At 36.4% G+C, this 18,253-nt stretch overlaps 1 protein-coding gene across 1 annotated transcript in view; it reads left to right on the top strand.

The window, feature by feature from the left end:
- Positions 1–5,327: 5,327 nt before the first annotated feature.
- blmh (bleomycin hydrolase) overlaps positions 5,328–18,253 on the top strand; it is a 38,254-nt gene continuing 25,328 nt past the window's right edge. The window contains exons 1-4 of the mRNA XM_062068069.1: positions 5,328–5,485; positions 14,443–14,640; positions 17,793–17,902; positions 18,040–18,181. Of these exons, the coding sequence (XP_061924053.1) occupies positions 5,476–5,485; positions 14,443–14,640; positions 17,793–17,902; positions 18,040–18,181 (460 nt within the window). The 5' untranslated portion in view covers positions 5,328–5,475. The remainder of the gene's footprint in view (positions 5,486–14,442; positions 14,641–17,792; positions 17,903–18,039; positions 18,182–18,253) is intronic.

Genomic DNA, 18,253 nt, shown 5'->3' with positions numbered 1-18,253 from the left:
GAAAAGTTAATTTAAATACAGTGAGAGGGACAAGCGGTAGAAAATGGATGGATGTATAAACATAATTATTCAATTGTCGAGGTTTCTGTGTTTTATCCGTTATACAGTGCTCAATACCAAGGAAGGGCGGAATATACGTTAGGTCAGGAAAAAACACAGGCTATTTCATCCCTACAAGTCTGTTTCGCAGGTTTCCCTGCTCTTCAGGGGATTTTATTTGAAAATATTTTATTTTGTAGACTATTTCATCCCTACAAGCCGGTTTCACAGGTTTCCCTGCTCTTCCGGGGATTTTATTTAAAGGTATTTTATTTGAAAATAAAATCCCCTAAAGAGCAGGGAAACCTGCGAAACAGGCTTGTAGGGATAAAATAGCCTCTGTGTTTTTTCCTGACCTAACGTCATTATTCAATTGCATAGATACACTACACACGGTGAAAAGTTTAAAGAATCTATTTCACCATATTCAAATATTTATAGTTTGAAGCTAATAAAAAGCCCAAATTCCATCTAAAATGTAATTAATAATGATAAACGTCATTGACACTAATGCCTCTTTTTATTATTCAACATTTTTGTTTGTTTATTTGCAATCAAATAAACCATGCAAAACACATAATCATCTAAAACACACAAATGTTTTTTTGTTTTTTTTAAATGTAGATGATGTTGAAATATTTCAAGGAATTATTGAAAAGGACTGATCTATAAACTTAAAATATTTAATATACGATATGTTTGTGGCTATTGCCGCCAAATAGTAAATATTTCTATAGTCATTGAACTAGTTGGTTGTACAACCAACTTTTTTTTAACCTATTGTTACCCATTTTTGTACAAACCCCAAAACCAGTGAGGTTGGCACGTTGTGTAAATCGTAAATAAAAACAGGATCCAATGATTTTACAATACGTTTCAACCTATGTTCAATTGAATAGACTGCAAAGAAAAGATACTTAACGTTCGAACTGGAAAACGTTATTTTTTGCAAATATTAGCTCATTTGGAATTTGATGCCTGCAACATGTTTCAAAAAAGCTGGCACAAGTGGCAAAAAAGACTGAAAAAGTTGAGGAATGCTCATCAAACACTTGTTTGGAACATCCCACAGGTGAACAGGCTAATTGGGAACAGGTGAGTGCCATGATTGGGTATAAAAGCAGCTTCCATGAAATGCTCAGTCATTCACAAACAAGGATGGGGCGAGGGTCACCACATTGTGAACAAATGTGTGAGCAAATTCTCGAACAGTTTAAGAACAACATTTCTCAACAAGTTGTTGCAAGGAATTTAGGGATTTTGCCATCTACGGTCCGTAATATCATCAAAAGGTTCGGAGAATCTGGAGAAATCACTGCACGTAACATTGAATGCCCGTGACCTTGGATCCCTGCGATGAGGTGGCGACTTGTCCAGGGTGTACCCCGCCTTCCGCCCGATTGTAGCTGAGATAGGCTCCAGCACCCCCCGCGACCCCATAAGGGATAAGCGGTAGAAAATGGATGGATGGATGGACCTTGGATCCCTCAGGCGGTACTGCATCAAAAACCGACATCAGTGTGTAAAGGATATCACCACATGGGCTAAGGAACACTCCAGAAAACCACTGTCAGTAACTACAGTTCGCTGAAATTAGTAGGTCAAAACGGTGCTTGCCAAATACTCATCAGTGAAGCATGTATAACATAAACAGTGGGATTTGTAACAATTAGGAAGATTTGTGTCATGTTTGTTCTCCTACAGAAAATATATTAAAACAAAAAATGTATTTTTTTCTTTGTCTTTTTCCATTTTCACACATCTCTGAAAGAGGTCCAGTGAGCCACCACGGTGGCGCTAAAGAGCCGCGGGCTGCTGACCCCCGAACTAGAAGAAACTTAAAAACAAAGTATAGTCATAATATAAAAAGTTTTTTTAATGTAAGTATGGATCCATGAAATAAGGAGTGGGGTTCCCCAGGGCTCAATTTTAGGTCCCGTGTGTTTTCTTCTTTTTTTCCTGTGCATTTAAAGTGCTACTTTATATAAATACAGTTTGATTGATTAATTTGAGTAAATTACTTATTGGTAGATTTTCTTTAAACAAAGCAGTTCATGTTTACACTCGCAGAAAGGTAAGTAGTATAGGTTTAAGTCCACAACCCATCTATGCATTCATCCATACGCCCGGTGCTGGAGTCTACCCCAGCTGACTTCTGGCTTCAGTACATAACGAAGTGCTGGGTTTGGGATTCACTCAAATAAACACCACACCTCACACAGACTTTTCCCTCTTCCTACTCCATCCATCCATGTTTTGACCCCTTATTCAGTGCCACAAGTGAGCTGGAGCCTATCCCAGCTGACTTTGAAAGTACACTGCAAGCTGGCTACCGAAAGATCCACCTCACAGCAAATCGGATGTGTGTTACACTTAATATGCTTGTTATATAGTAAATGTTTATAGCTTTGTAATATCAATATATTTCAGTACCATTAAAACAAAACACAAATACACTATTACTGCATTTGTGCATATTAATTGCACAATCAATCAAACAATATTTATATAGCACTTGTTGTGCACAGGCAGGTGGCAACACAAAGGGCTTTACAGAACAAAAGAAAGAAGAGATGATGAAACATAAAATGTATGTCCATCCATCCATTTCCTACCGCTTGTCCCTTTTGAGGTCGCGGGGGGTGCTGGAGCCTATCTCTCCTTCTCTGCCACATCAATAAGGAATGCACTCCCAACAGGTGTAAAAGAAAGTGCATCTCTACCCTCCTTCAAAACCGCACTAAAACAACACCTCCAGGCAACTACAACCCTAGACTAACACCCTCCCCCCACCACATCCCACCTCCCCGGATTGTAAATAATCAAATGTATATACTTGTTCTTAGGCGTACTCAGTGGCCTAGTGGTTAGAGTGTCCGCCCTGAGATCGGTGGGTTGTGAGTTCAAACCCCGGCCGAGTCATACCAAAGACTATAAAAATGGGACCCATTACCTCCCTGCTTGGCACTCAGCATCAAGGGTTGGAATTGGGGGTTAAATCACCAAAAATTATTCCCGGGCGCGGCCACCGCTGCTGCCCACTGCTCTCCTCACCTCCCAGGGGGTGAACAAGGGGATGGGTCAAATGCAGAGGACAAATTTCACCACACCTAGTGTGTGTGTGACAATCATTGGTACTTTTACTTTACTTTACTTTATGCTTTCTGCGCTCACTATGTTCACTGCTCGCTGTACATATCCTAGGAAGTCAGACCTTCACTGTTTCAATGTCCATTTCTCAGATGATGTAATTGTTGATGACTGAAGTGCTGATATCAACCAAACCTAACCCCCCTCCACAACCTCTCCCGGATTGTAAATAATGTAGATAATTCAATGTATACTCTGATGATTAACTTGTGTGATGACTGTATTATGATGATAGTATATATTTATACCATGAATTGATTAACGTGGACCCTGACTTAAACAAGTTGAAAAACTTATTTGGGTGTTACCATTTAGTGGTCAATTGTACAGAATATGTACTGTACTGTGCAATCTACTAATAAAAGTCTCAACCAATCAAACAGCCAATAGTATAATTAATGAGGTTGCAAAGGTAAAAAAAAATTCATACTGGGAAAATACAAATAGCACATCTTAAAAGAAGGGTTTAACATAAGCCTGATTAAAAAGGTGTGTCTATACCGGTGGTTCTTAACCTGGGTTCGATCGAACCCTAGGGGTTCGGTGAGTCGGGCTCAGGGGTTCGGCGGAGGTCAAAACACACCCGACTGATCGTGTAAATAAAAACTTCTCCCTATCGGCGTGTTACGGATACGGCAACAGCAGAAGTCCGACTGATTTGCAGGTGTGTCATTTGTTGTGAGTTTATGCACTGTGTTGGTTTTGTTCTTTGAACAAGGTGATGTTCATGCACGGTTCATTTTATACACCAGTAAAAAAACATGGTAACACTTTAGTATGGGGAACATATTCACCATTAATTAGTTGCTTATTAACATGCAAATTAGTAACATATTGGCTCTTAACTAGTCATTATTAAGTACTTCTTAATGCCTTATTCGGCATGACCTTATTATAACCCTAACCAGTCTAACCCTGGCCCTAACCCTCTAACCCTAACCCGAACCCTAACCAAATAACTATTTTAAGTCTTTGTTACTTAGAATACCTAGTGCAGGGGTCGGCAACCCTCGGCTCTAGAGCCGCATGCAGCTCTTTAGCGCCGCCCTAGTGGCTCTCTGGAGCTTTTTCAAAAATGTATGAAAAATGGAAAAAGATTAGGGGAAAAACATATATTTTTTGTGTTAATATGGTTTCTGTAGGAGGACAAACATGACACAAACCTCCCTAATTGTTATAAAGCACACTGTTTGTATTAAACATGCTTCACTGATTCGAGTATTTGGCGAGCGCCGTTTTGTCCTACTAATTTTGGCGGTCCTTGAACTCACCGTGGTTTGTTTACATGTATAACTTTCTCCGACTTTCTAAGACGTATTTTATGCCACGTCTTTTTCTGTCTCATTTTGTGCACCAAACTTTTAACGTTGTGCATGAATACACAAAGGTGAGTTTTGTTGATGTTATTGACTTGTGTGGAGTACTAATCAGACATATTTGGTCACTGCATGACTGCAAGCTAATCGATGCTAACATGCTATTTAGGCTACATATATGTACATATTGCATCATTATGCCTCATCTGTAGGCTTATTTGAGCTCATTTAGTTTCCTTTAAGTCCTCTTAATTCAATTTATATCTCATGACACACTATCTGTATGTAATATGGCTTTTAATTTTTTGCGGCTCCAGACAGATTTGTTTTTGTATTTTTGGTCCAATATGGCTCTTTCAACATTTTGGGTTGCCGACCCCTGCCCTAGTGTCCAAAAACTCTAAAGTAAGTCTTTGTTACTTAGAATATGTTCCCCATACTAAAGTGTTACCAAAAACATATAATAACTTTGTCTTGAATTTGAAAAAAAGGAGGGTTCAATGAATGCGCATATGAAACTGGTGGGGTTCGGTACCTCCAACAAGGTTAAGAACCACTGGTCTATAATCTTTACCTTTTTTATTTTATGTATTTATTTTTTTAAATATCAACGTTCTCTTTGGTCCTAAGGTGATTTTTATTCATACGCCAATCCTGTTTTCAAGATGTACAAATGTAGCAAATAAAGTTTATATGGGCTGCTGTCGAAATATGTATTTACCATCGATAAGCATTGAACCGGTTAACAGTACTTTGGTAACAAAGTGTGGCGTGTCTGGTTCGGGCGGGGGCAACGCACTTGAAATAGTTCACTTTAAACTCCGCCCAGCTCCACGTCAAAGACAGGACTCGGGTGTTCAAACGAACGCACCCTTGCCTTCTTTCATTGACTAACTGTCGGTGTCTGACATCAACAAAGAGCCGGTGAAATCGTACGAAGTCCGCTACTCTCCTTCACGTCTGAGAAGAAATGGAAACCGGTAAGTTTAACGTCGCCTTTTGTCTTGTTTTTGTCCTCATTGGTGTTGCTGTGCGCCGGCGGGCTGTTTGCGTGACAGCTCGAGGATGACAACTGAGGAAGCTAATCGGCTAAAGTTAGCATTCCTCCAGCTAGCTTGTCCACCTTTAAAGCACGGCGTCTTTGTTGCAGGCGTATTAGCACCTCCGGATTCTTCAGGCCAAAATAGACATTTGCATTATGTTACGCCATTAAAAAGCTATGAATGGCTAGAACTGTGGAGATTATAACCGCAGTAGTTTACTAGTTGATAGAAGCGTAATAAAGGACACAATGACTGGACACGCTGCACTACTACTGGGAAGTGAACCAGACAACTTATGTACATGCTTGATTATTAACAAACATATACATATATATATATAAAAACAATCAACAGAACAACTTGATTTATAAGCTGATTATTACTGGCAATAGTAAATTTAGATGTTTATAGATAAATATTCAAAGGCTTAATTTTTCTCAGATTATATATGTAATGTAGTAACATCCAATTTACATGCTTGATTATTAACAAACATCTCATATATATATATATATATATATATATATATATATATGTTACATTTAGATGTTTATAGATACATATTCAGATGATATATGTAATGTAGTAAAATCTTATGTACACGCTTGATTATTAACAAATATATATATATATATATATATATATATATATATATATATATATATGTTACATTTAGATGTTTATAGATACATATTCAGATGATATATGTAATGTAGTAAAATCTTATGTACACGCTTGATTATTAACAAATATATATATATATATATATATATATATATATATATATATATATATATATATATATATATATATATATATATATATATATATATATATATATATATGAGATGTTTGTTAATAATCAAGCGTGTACATAAAATGTTACTGCATTACATATATAACCTGAGAAAAATTAAGCCTTTGAATATTTATCTGTACACATCTTAATTTACCATCGGCAGTAATAATCATCTTATAAATCAAGTTGTTCTGTTGATTGCCTATATATATAATGTATGTATGTACATATATATGTATATAGGCAATCAACAGAACAACTTGTTTTATAAGATGATTATTACTGCCAATGATAAATTAAAATGTGTATAGATAAATATTCAAAGCCTTAATTTGATCTCAGATTACATATGTAATGCAGTAATATCTTATGTACACGCTTGATTATTAACTAACACATTTATATACAGTATATATATATATATACAGGATATATATATATATATATATATATATATATATATATATATATATATATATATATATATATATATATATATATATATATATATATATATATATATATATATATATGCAATCAACAGAACAACTTGATTTAAAAGCTGATTATTACTGGCAATGGTACATTTAGATCAGTGGTTCTTAACCTGGGTTCGATCGAACCCTAGGGGTTCGGTGAGTCGGCCTCAGGGGTTCGGCGGAGGTCAAAACACACCCGACTCATCGTGTAAATACAAACTTCTCCCTGTCGGCGTATTACAGATACGGCAACAGCTGACTGGTTTGCAGGTGTGTAATTTGTTGTGAGTTTATGCACTGTATTGGTTTTGTTGTTTGAACAAGGTGATGTTCATGCACGGTTCATTTTATGCACCAGTAAAAAAACATGGTAACACTTTAGTATGGGGAACATATTCACCATTAATTAGTTGCTTATTAACATGCAAATTAGTAACATATTGGCTCTTAACTAGTCATTATTAAGTACTTATTAATGCCTTATTCGGCATGGCTTTATTATAACCCTGACCCTAACCCTAACCAAATAACTCTAAATTAAGTCTTTATTACTTAGAATATGTTCCCCTAGTGTCCAAATAACTCTAAATTAAGTCTTTGTTACTTAGAATATGTTCCCCATACTAAAGTTTTACCAAAAACATATAACTTTGTCTTGAATTTGAAAAAAACACATTTTATTTTTCACTAAAGAAGGGTTCGGTGAATGCGCATATGAAACTGGTGGGGTTCGGTACCTCCAACAAGGTTAAGAACCACTGATTTAGGTGTTTATAGATGCATATTCAGATTAGATATGTAATGTAGTAACATGTTATGTACACGCTTGATTATTAACAAACATCTCAAATATATATATATATATAGGCAATCAACAGAACAACTTGACTTATAAGCTGATTATTACTGGCAATGGTACATTTAGATGTTTATAGACACATATTCACATTATTTATGTAATGTAGTAACATGGTATGTAAACGCTTGATTATTAACAAACAGCTGAAATATATATATATATATATATATATATATATATATATATATATATATATATACATATATATATATATATATATATATATATATATATATTAGGGCTGTGAATCTTTGGGTGTCCTACGATTCGATTCAATATCGATTCTTGGGGTCACGATTCGATTCAAAATCGATTTGTTTTCAATTCAACCCGATTCTCGATTCAAAAACGAATTTTTCCCGATTCAAAACTATTCTCTATTCATTCAATACATAGGATTTCAGCAGGATCTACCTGAGTCTGCTGACATGCAGGCAGAGTAGTACATTTTTGTAAAAAGCTTTTATAATTGTAAAGGACAATGTTTTATCAACTGATTGCAATAATGTAAATTTGTTTTAACTATTAAATGAACCAAAAATATGACTTATTTTATCTTTCTGAAAATATTGGACACGGCGTGTTGTCAAGCTTATGAGATGCGATGCAAGTGTAAGCCACTGTGACACTATTGTTCTTTTTTTAAAACATTTTTTATAAATGTCTAATGATAATGTCAATGAGGGATTTTTAATCACTGCTATGTTGAAATTGTAACTAATATTGATACTGTTGTTGATAATATTCATTTTTGTTTCACTACATTTGGTTTGTTCTGTGTCGTGTTTGTGTCTCCTCTCAATTGCTCTGTTTATTCCAGTTCTGAGTGTTGCTGGGTCGGGTTTGGTTTTGGAATTGGATTGCATTGTTATGGTATTGCTGTGTATTGTTTTGTTGGATTGATTAATTAAAAAAAAAAAATTAATAAAAAAAAAAAACAACGATTTTTTAAAAATGAGAATCGATTCTGAATCGCACAACGTGAGAATCGCGATTCGAATTCGAATTGATTTTTTCCAACACCCCTAATATATATATATATATATATATATATATATATATATATATATATATATATATATATATATATATATATATTACGACCCTGAACGGGACAAGCGGTAGAAAATGGAGTGATACAGTATATATCCATATATATATATATATATATATGTATATATATATATATATATATATATATATATATGGACATGCAATCAACAGAGCAACTGAATAAGCTGATTATAACTGGCAATGGTACATTTTGATGTGAATAGATAAATATTCAAAGGCTTAATTTTTCTCGGACGCTATATGTAATGCAGTAACATCTTATGTACATGCTTATTAACAAACATCTCATATATGTATGTATTTATATATATATATATATATATATATATATATATATATATATATATATATATATATATATATATATATATATATATGTATGTATTTATATATGTATATATATATGTATGTATATATATATATATATATATATATATATATATATATATATATGTATGTATGTATGTATGTATGTATGTATGTATGTATGTATGTATATATATATATATATATATATATATATATATATATATATATATATATATATATATATATATATATATATATATATATATATATATATATATATATATATATATAGGCAATTAACAGAACAACTTGATTTATAAGCTGATTATTACTGACAATGGTAAATTTAGATGTTTATAGATAGATATTCAATGGCTTAATTTTTCTCAGATTATATATGTAATGTAGTAACATCCAAATATTGGCAGTGCAATATGATTTTTCTCTCGGCATGTGTGTATTGGATTTTAATCATGTCTTAATGCACACTGGTAAAGCATTTGACTAATTTGTAGGTACTTGTACAAACTTCATGTGGAAAGTTGCAAGTCACTCTGCAGCTCTGCACTTGGCCTCCCTCCAACCACTTGGATGGCAATTCATATAATGTTGGTATTTTGAAGACTGGGAGTGCCAGGAGGAGAGGTGGCTCCGCTTTTCAGTTTTCTGTCGCCGGCAGTTAACATTGGCGCTCAGAATCTAGGCAACATGCAAAGTGTTCAAGCACAGTGTTTGTGCGCCACTTCACGGACCAATTAGCTCCCACAGCCACTATAGTACTACTATAATACTACCATGAATAGTCTGTTCAATGCTTTGCCAAGTCTGTCTTTTCATTTTTAATGTATGCTACTCACATCTTAATATATTTATTGATATATTTTTCGGTGAAAGTATACATAAGTAAGTCAAAGGTCTCTGTAGCCGCTTAGTCATCAATTAAAACCAGGTCATAAGTTACAACATATGTTCTTCTCATATGTAATTGCAAGCATACTGTCTTCTATACTAAAAAAAGGCAGTCTAGATCTTAACAGGAGTCAAATTATGAAAAACCAACTCCTCTTACCTGTTGGCACCTGTTTTTGTGTATTTATGATTCCCATAACTCACAAAAATTGGAATTTGAACCATGGTTGCATGGCCAAGTACCAGTAGAGTGGAAAAACAAGTTGCCTTTATATTGAAGCTGTTATATATATCTGATTCATGACACCGAAAGACTTATAAAGTTTGTGAATAAATAGATATGATGAAAATAGTATCAATCTCACAAAGATTTTCGAGCCATTTTGAGACATAATGAACTAGCCAGACACCTGATTGCGTGACGGAGAGGTAGGAACCACAGATCCCTTCATCAACAACAACAATGCAAATTATGCAGACTTTGTGAGAGCCAACAATTACTTTGGTAAAAATTATAATCCGGAACATTATATTGTTGATCCTGTATATAAGGAGGATGATCTACATGTTTTAGAAGCTCCGCTAAACAAATCCAGCTTTAGTGAAACACAAAGCATCATGTAGCAGTATTGCTAAGTGCTAAACAAGAAATACAAACTAAAAAACATAATAAAACGGTCGCTTACTGTACAATGTTTGCTCTCACTGCAATGACAACTGATAGGATGTCCATATCTTCTCGTTTAAATGAATCATGATGCACACAAAGGGTTAACAAGGAAAAGTCTCCCTGCAGACATCGCCTTCGGTTGTGTGTGTTTGTCTCTATCTCCGGGTATGAATTGAATGTCACAGATGAACAACTTCTAGATTCATGACTAAATCATCCTAATATTCAGACGAGAGGCATGATTTATAATCTAGAATAACTTTGATGATCCGAGACGCGGGAGCAGCAGGACATCGCGGCCAGCTCACAGTAAAGCAGGGCTAATGAGCTGCGTGTTACCAATCCGTCGCTAAAAGTAGTTTGTCTCCGTTAGCGCTTATAATAACAACATTGCTAATATTTGGTTAGTATTCAGGTCACAATATATATGAGTATTGTTGGCGGGTTTTGGATGGTTATTTAGGGGGTTTTGTGGGCGAAATAGAGAGCCCCCATTGACGACATTGTTAGCAGACTTTTTATGTATTTATTTATTTACGACTTAAAATGCAAAAAAAAAAGAAAAACATGTGTTCATGTCTTATATAGGGATTATGAATGATAGACAGCACATCTCTCTGTAATTTTTGCGTATTTCCAGTATGACTGATCTGGTACTATGGTCAGAGTGCAGAAGCGTTACTACAGTGACGTCAATCTCCGGAATATCCGAATGTTCAAAATGGCTGACTGAATTTCTGGCATTTTGTGATGTTTAAACAGTGTTTTTAAATACTTTGCAAATCGCAAATACGATTAGACATGGTTTAATGGAAACATCCATTCATCCATCCATTTTCTGCCGCTTGTCCTTCTCGGGGTCGAATGGAACACAATTAAGCATATAAAGTCAACTTGTTTTTCCACTCTACTGGTACTTTAAAGGCCTACTGAAACCCACTACTACCGACCACGCAGTCTGATAGTTTATATAGCAATGATGAAATCTTAACATTGCAACACATGCCAATACGGCCGGGTTAACTTATAAAGTGCAATTTTAAATTTCCCGGGGAACTTCCGGTTGAAAACGTCTATGAATGATGACGTTTGCGCGTGACGTCAATGGTTGAAACGGAAGTATTCGGACACATTGTATCACAATACAAACAGCTCTGTTTTCATCGCAAAATTCCACAGTATTCTGGACATCTGTGTTGGTGAATCTTTTGCAATTTGTTTAATGAACAATGGAGACTGCAAAGAAGAAAGCTGTAGGTGAGATCGGTGTATTAGTGGCTGGCTGCAGCAACACAACCAGAAGGACTTTGAGTTGGATAGCAGACGCGCTATCCGACGCTAGCCGCCGACCGCATCGATGATCGGGTGAAGTCCTTCATCGCGCCGTCGATCGCAGGTGAGCACGGGTGTTGATGAGCAGATGAGGGCTGGCGTAGGTGGAGCGCTAATGTTTTTATCATAGCTCTGACGAGGTCCCGTAGCTAAGTTAGCTTCAATGGCGTCGTTAGAAACAGCATTGCTAGGCTTCGACAGGCGGCACAGCATTAACCGTGTGGTTACAGGTCCAGTGTTTGGTTCGGTGTCTCCTGATAGTAGTATTGTTGATCTTCTGTCTATCCTTCCAGTCAGGGGCTTATTTCTTTTGTTTCTATCTGCATTTAAGCACGATGCTATCACGTTAGCTCCGTAGCTAAAGTGCTTCACCGATGTATTGTCGTGGAGATAAGTCACTGTGAATGTCCATTTCGCGTTCTCGACTCTCATTTTCAAGGGGATATAGTATCCGAGGTGGTTTAAAATACAAATCCGTGATCCACAATAGAAAAAGGAGAAAGTTTGGAATCCAATGAGCCCTTTTACCTAAGTTACGGTCAGAGCGAAAAAAGATACGTCCTGCACTGCACTCCAGTCCTTCACTCTCACGTTCCTCATCCACGAATCTTTCATCCTAGCTCAAATTAATGGGGTAATCGTCGCTTTCTCGGTCTGAACTGCTCTCGCTGCTGGTGTATACAATGGGGAAATGTGAGGAGCCCTTCAACCTGCGACGTCACGCTACTTCCGGTACAGGCAAGGCTTTTTTTATCAGCGACCAAAAGTTGCGAACTTTATCGTCGATGTTCTCTACTAAATCCTTTCAGCAAAAATATGGCAATATCGCGAAATGATCAAGTATGACACATAGAATGGATCTGTTATCCCCGTTTAAATAAAAAACATTAATTTCAGTAGGCCTTTAAAGGTGCCTTACAATGCAGAACCAACTTTTCCTGCTTATGTATATTTGGGTTTCCCGTAAGTACCGAAAATATGAAGTCAAACTTTGGAGACATTGCAGAGATATTTATAAAATAGTATATTTCGCCAAACAAGCCGTTTGGAATTTGCTCTGTCCTGTGAAGTTTTCTGCCCTATTTCGTCAGCAGATATCTCCATATATGGTAAAGTTTTACTCAAAGAGCTTAGCGCGAGTACTCAATAAGCTCCTTCGTTTTCTCTATCCTCTTGTTGTGGGGCAGACTGGCTCGTACATCCATGTCATTTCTAATACAAATTAGCATATAGTTAGAATTTATATCTGTTAGTAGACTCGCTGTGGAAGTGCTAAAACTACAACAAATATGGCAGGGACAAGACATAGTAGAACTGTAGCTACATAAATAAGACCACCCACAAAACAGCACGTTCTGAAGAGATGGTCAGAGAGTGGCTTGAAAACGGTCTGTAAAACATAATCGATGCAACATTTTGACCAAAGCACCACCATTGCATATTATGTAGACCACAAAGACATGTTTTAAATTGAGAAAAAAAGTAACATAATATGACACCTTCTAAGTGGGGAGTGTGAATCATTTAAAGAAGACCTATGATCATTTGAATCTACATTTAAAACACTTCCTTGTGTTCAAGATAATGTTTTTGTGTAATCTTCACGTAAATTTTGCTCCACTGTCACTTTCATAACCAGTTTTTTGAGTCTGTTTGCAACATGTTCGTTTGTGGTGGCGTTCCCAGATTACAAGTAAAATTGCACCCCTCTCTTTCAAAAAGTATTGGAATTTATCTTTTGAAAATGTACACTGTTTAAATGTATATCTTGAAGTCGTCACCGCTATTTTTTTTCCCAGAAACGGTGAAAAATCAACCGCATAAACATTTGATAGATTCACCCAATCACAACATTCGGTACACTTGCACAATCTCCAATCTGCAAAAAACAGCTGCTTTCAGCAGCATTTATTTCATTCCATGTCACATGTCTGTGTTTATGCACATGCCAAGATTAAATTAAAATAATACCTTATCTTACCTTCGTCCCACTGGGGTGAGTTTTCCTTGCCCGTATGTGGGCTCTGTACTGAGGATGTCGTTGTGGCTTGTACAGCCCTTTGAGACACTTGTGATTTAGGGCTATATAAATAAACATTGATTGATTTATTGATTGATTATTTTGTGTTTCCTCATAGCCTGAAGCTCTGGTTAAGCACTTGACTTTATGTCCAAATAAGTACGACCACTCCACTGTGACGTCACAATGTAGCCAGACAGCAAAACCCTGCAAACTCAATGCAAGCTCACACCAAAACCTTAAAATTTGATGCTTTGACATTGTTTAACATAAGTAGCCAACATTTTAACAACATTAATAGGACATAAAAATCATCATAGGTCCCTTTTTAAGTGTAGCATATGAGTATTGTGATATTAGAAAAATCCTCATAGTTATTACTCCTCGTGTTTGCTTTTCTCCCTTCAGTTTTTAATCATGCCCTCTTTTTGCTGCGCCTCCAGGTCTGAGTCAGGAGAAGGTAGCCACCTTTCTGAAACGCCTGCAGGCTGAGCCACGCTACTTGTTGGCCCAGAACGTTTCAACCTGCATCGACCCGCTGGAGGTTTGTCTCCACCGGCAGACTGTCCAAGATACAGTACACATCTTCCAGCACGCTATCCCCACAGAGGGCAAGCCTGTCACCAACCAAAAAAGCTCAGGTAGACATTCCAGTCTATTCTTATCTCGCATCTATGTGTTTTTAAATGGTTTGCGTAATAGCGTCTGGTAGGCCCATGCACCAGCACTTTTTCATGCCAGTGGGATATTTTCTCCAATATGCTCATAAACAAAAATCAACGTTATATCTAAATACAGTGGTACCTCATTTTTTGTTAGTACAGTAGTTTGTTCCAAAAGGTCCCACTAAGACCGAAACAATTTTCCATAAGCAATAATGGAATTCCGATTCAGCCGTTCAAGACCCTCGGAATAAAAAAACAAAAACGTTTTAATAAGGATTACTTGTAGTTTTATCAAATAAAACAGTGGAAAGTACATTAAAAAATACAGCTGAAATTAATAAATTAACATCTATGATCACTTTCACCTTTTATTGAAGACTTCTGTTGTTGAAGAGGGAAGAGTACAAGTTCTTTCTTGAAAGCAATTGTTTCTAACCTTTATCAAAGGGCTGGCTTATTTTGAAGTCATGGCTGAGTGACCAATGCATTGGATTCTTTGATTGATTCATTGGAATGATTCGCGGGCAAACGGACTAGGTATTTATGAGAAGTGTTTGGTAGTACGATATCCGATACCGTACGACACCTGGCGTACGACAAAACGTGGCGTGAAATTTTTTTATTTGTGCTTGTGACAACTGAAACTATTTCATCTACACTATTTGGTTTTAATTTGAATTATGCTTGTTTTTATGGTTTATTTTATGATTTTAATTTTAATTATGATTATCCATCCATCCATCCATCTTCTTCCGCTTATTCGAGGTCGGGTCGCAGCAGCTTAAGCAGGGAAGCCCAGACTTTCCTCTCCCCAGCCACTTCGTCCAGCTCCTCCCAGGGGATCCCGAGGCGTTCCCAGGCCAGCCGGGAGACATAGTCTTCCCAACGTGTCCTGGGTCTTCCCCGTGGCCTACCTACCTATATGTTATTTTCCTGTCATCTCCCAGCCGAGTCATACCAAAGACTATAAAAATGGGACCCATAACCTCCCTGCTTGGCACTCAGCATCAAAGGGTTGGAGTTGGGGGTTAAATCACCAAAATGATTCCCGGGCGCGGCGCCGCTGCTGCCCACTGCTCCCCATGGGGATGGGTCAAATGCAGAGGACAAATTTCACCAAATCTAGTGTGTGTGTGACAATCATTGGTACTTTAATCTTTAATCTTTAATTTTCTGTGAAGCACTTTGAATTGCCTGGTGTGCCAGTTGTGTTCTGTAAATAAACTTGTCTTGCCTTGCCTTGCCCTAGTACGGAATGTGCCGATGGAGGATTACACCAAACAAAACTTTTTTTTTTATTTCCTCTTTACCATTTTTGAAAAGTTATTTGTATCCTATTTTATATTTTATTAACAAATATTCCTATACATGGTGGTCAAAATAAATTGCATGATTAATCTAAGTTTATACATAACTACTGCGATAATATTTGTGTATGCATTAACTTTGACAGCCCTACTTTTTAAGTATACAAACTCCAACAAACTCTTGACTGGGAGTCCTGTCCAGCGTTCCCTCTAAGGTGCGCAAATGCTCACTGCTCAGCTGTCCTCTGCGCACAGTAAATTTATGCCGCGTACAAAATAAAATCCAATCTGAACTCTAAACATAATAAACACATAAATATTTGTTCCGTAGAATTTTGCAATGCAATTCTGAGTACAGGTGACAACAAGCAGCCTAACAGATAAAAAAATGTTGTTCAACACTGTTCAATTGTTGTAACGTATGTTGAGACGCTTTGGAGGACAGAAATTCCGTCGAACACTTTATTGAGCAAAACTGTTTATATTCAGCCGTAACCACACCAAAAACATTTGTAAAAAGATTCTATCTAGAAAAACTGGTCATTTTTTACTGCCATACAAAGCATGTTTAACTTGTTGTCATCTGTCATATCAACAGCAGCCACTTACTCCTTCTCACCTGCACCAACATAAGCAGTCATGGCACTTAGCCAGTGACATGTTTATGGCCACACAAAAAGTTGGAAAACTCCAACACCACACAAAGTGTACATGCCAGGTCGTTAACACTATGAAAACTCAATCAGATGTGTGCTTATTCTTTTGTCATTTATTAAGAGTGTTAATTCATGGATATTAATCATGACATGTTGTTACTAGATTACAGAAATTGTAATAAAAATATATGTTTTACGGACAGAAAGTTACGGGAATGTACACTTTATCCCATGCTTACATCTCATTTTGCCACATGAGAATGTTTGAAGAGGAACTAAATGTTATTTCTGAAAGCGGTACACATTCTAAAGTAGGACCCCACCCAGACATACAATACTAGTACATAGCTCATGAAAAACAAGACTTTTTTGTTATTTTCATTGTAAGTGGGCCAAATCACTTAAAATAAAAAAATGATCTCATTAAAATGACTTGTCATTTGATTATTATAATAAAACATTTAACTTGTTTTTAAGTCATGTTTGGAACAGGCTTGATGCTAGTATGGCCACAGTGTGCACGTCTGATGTTGCTCACATGTGCTCCACTGAATGCTCAGGTAGGTTTTGCATTTGCTCAGACACATGAAACATTTGAGGGACCATTGGTCCTGTCTACTGATTTGTAATAGGGCTATTGAATTTTCTTTTAAAGAAAAGTAGGAGTGTGTATGTACTATAAATGCAGCCATTTGTTGTATATTGTAACAATATATGTGGGAAAACTGTAGAAAAGACGTTGTTTGCTGCTCATCGTGTTTAAAATAGGATAAAATTGCCGTAGAAGTCACAACCATTTATTTGATTTCACATTACTGTACAAAACAGCCACGTCCGAGACGTGTGTACTGCTTTTGTTGCAAAAAGTTAAATTTATGTTTCTGTGGTATCATTCTACTTTTCCTCTCTGACATCACTGATTCCCTGTAAGCACAAAATGAGATGCACACGTTTACTGACCTTTTGATCTCATACCTGTCAGTTCTGTGCAACTACAGAGATGTATTGGTCACACAGGTTAGATCAAATTCCAAATTGTTATTGCCAGATATGACTTATTCCATAATAAACCTTGCCTTAAGTTAGAAGGTTAATTTAAAAAAAATGTTTGGGTATTGCATTGGTATGCAGACATTTCCTCCTAATCTATTTTCTTCTTCACCAGGGAGATGTTGGATCTTCTCATGTCTCAATGTCATGCGACTTCCCTTCATGAAAAAGTTCAATATAGAGGAGTTTGAATTTAGTCAGTCCTATCTGTTCTTTTGGGACAAGGTAATATCTTAAGGTGCTTTTTTTCCCCTGTGTTGTAATGTTTTTGTCGTTCTTCCACCTTTTGCAGTACACACTGTTGTTAAATTATGAGAGGATGAGTCACCGCTCAGTTAAATGCTGTATTTTTTCCTCTACAGATTGAGAGATGTTACTACTTCCTCCATGCCTTTGTGGAAACCGCTCAGTGCAAGGAGCCGGTAGATGGACGCCTCTTACAATTCCTTCTCTCCAACCCAGCAAATGATGGAGGACAGTGGGATATGCTGGTCAATCTCATTGGTTTGTAGTTTATATCTTTTAGAATTTGCAGATAAGCGACACACATTACTGTACACATTACAAAAATGGATG

Source organism: Entelurus aequoreus, linkage group LG13 (genome assembly GCF_033978785.1).
Source record: "Entelurus aequoreus isolate RoL-2023_Sb linkage group LG13, RoL_Eaeq_v1.1, whole genome shotgun sequence".
NCBI lineage: Eukaryota > Metazoa > Chordata > Actinopteri > Syngnathiformes > Syngnathidae > Entelurus > Entelurus aequoreus.
This window is presented reverse-complemented; position numbering and strand designations above follow the sequence as displayed.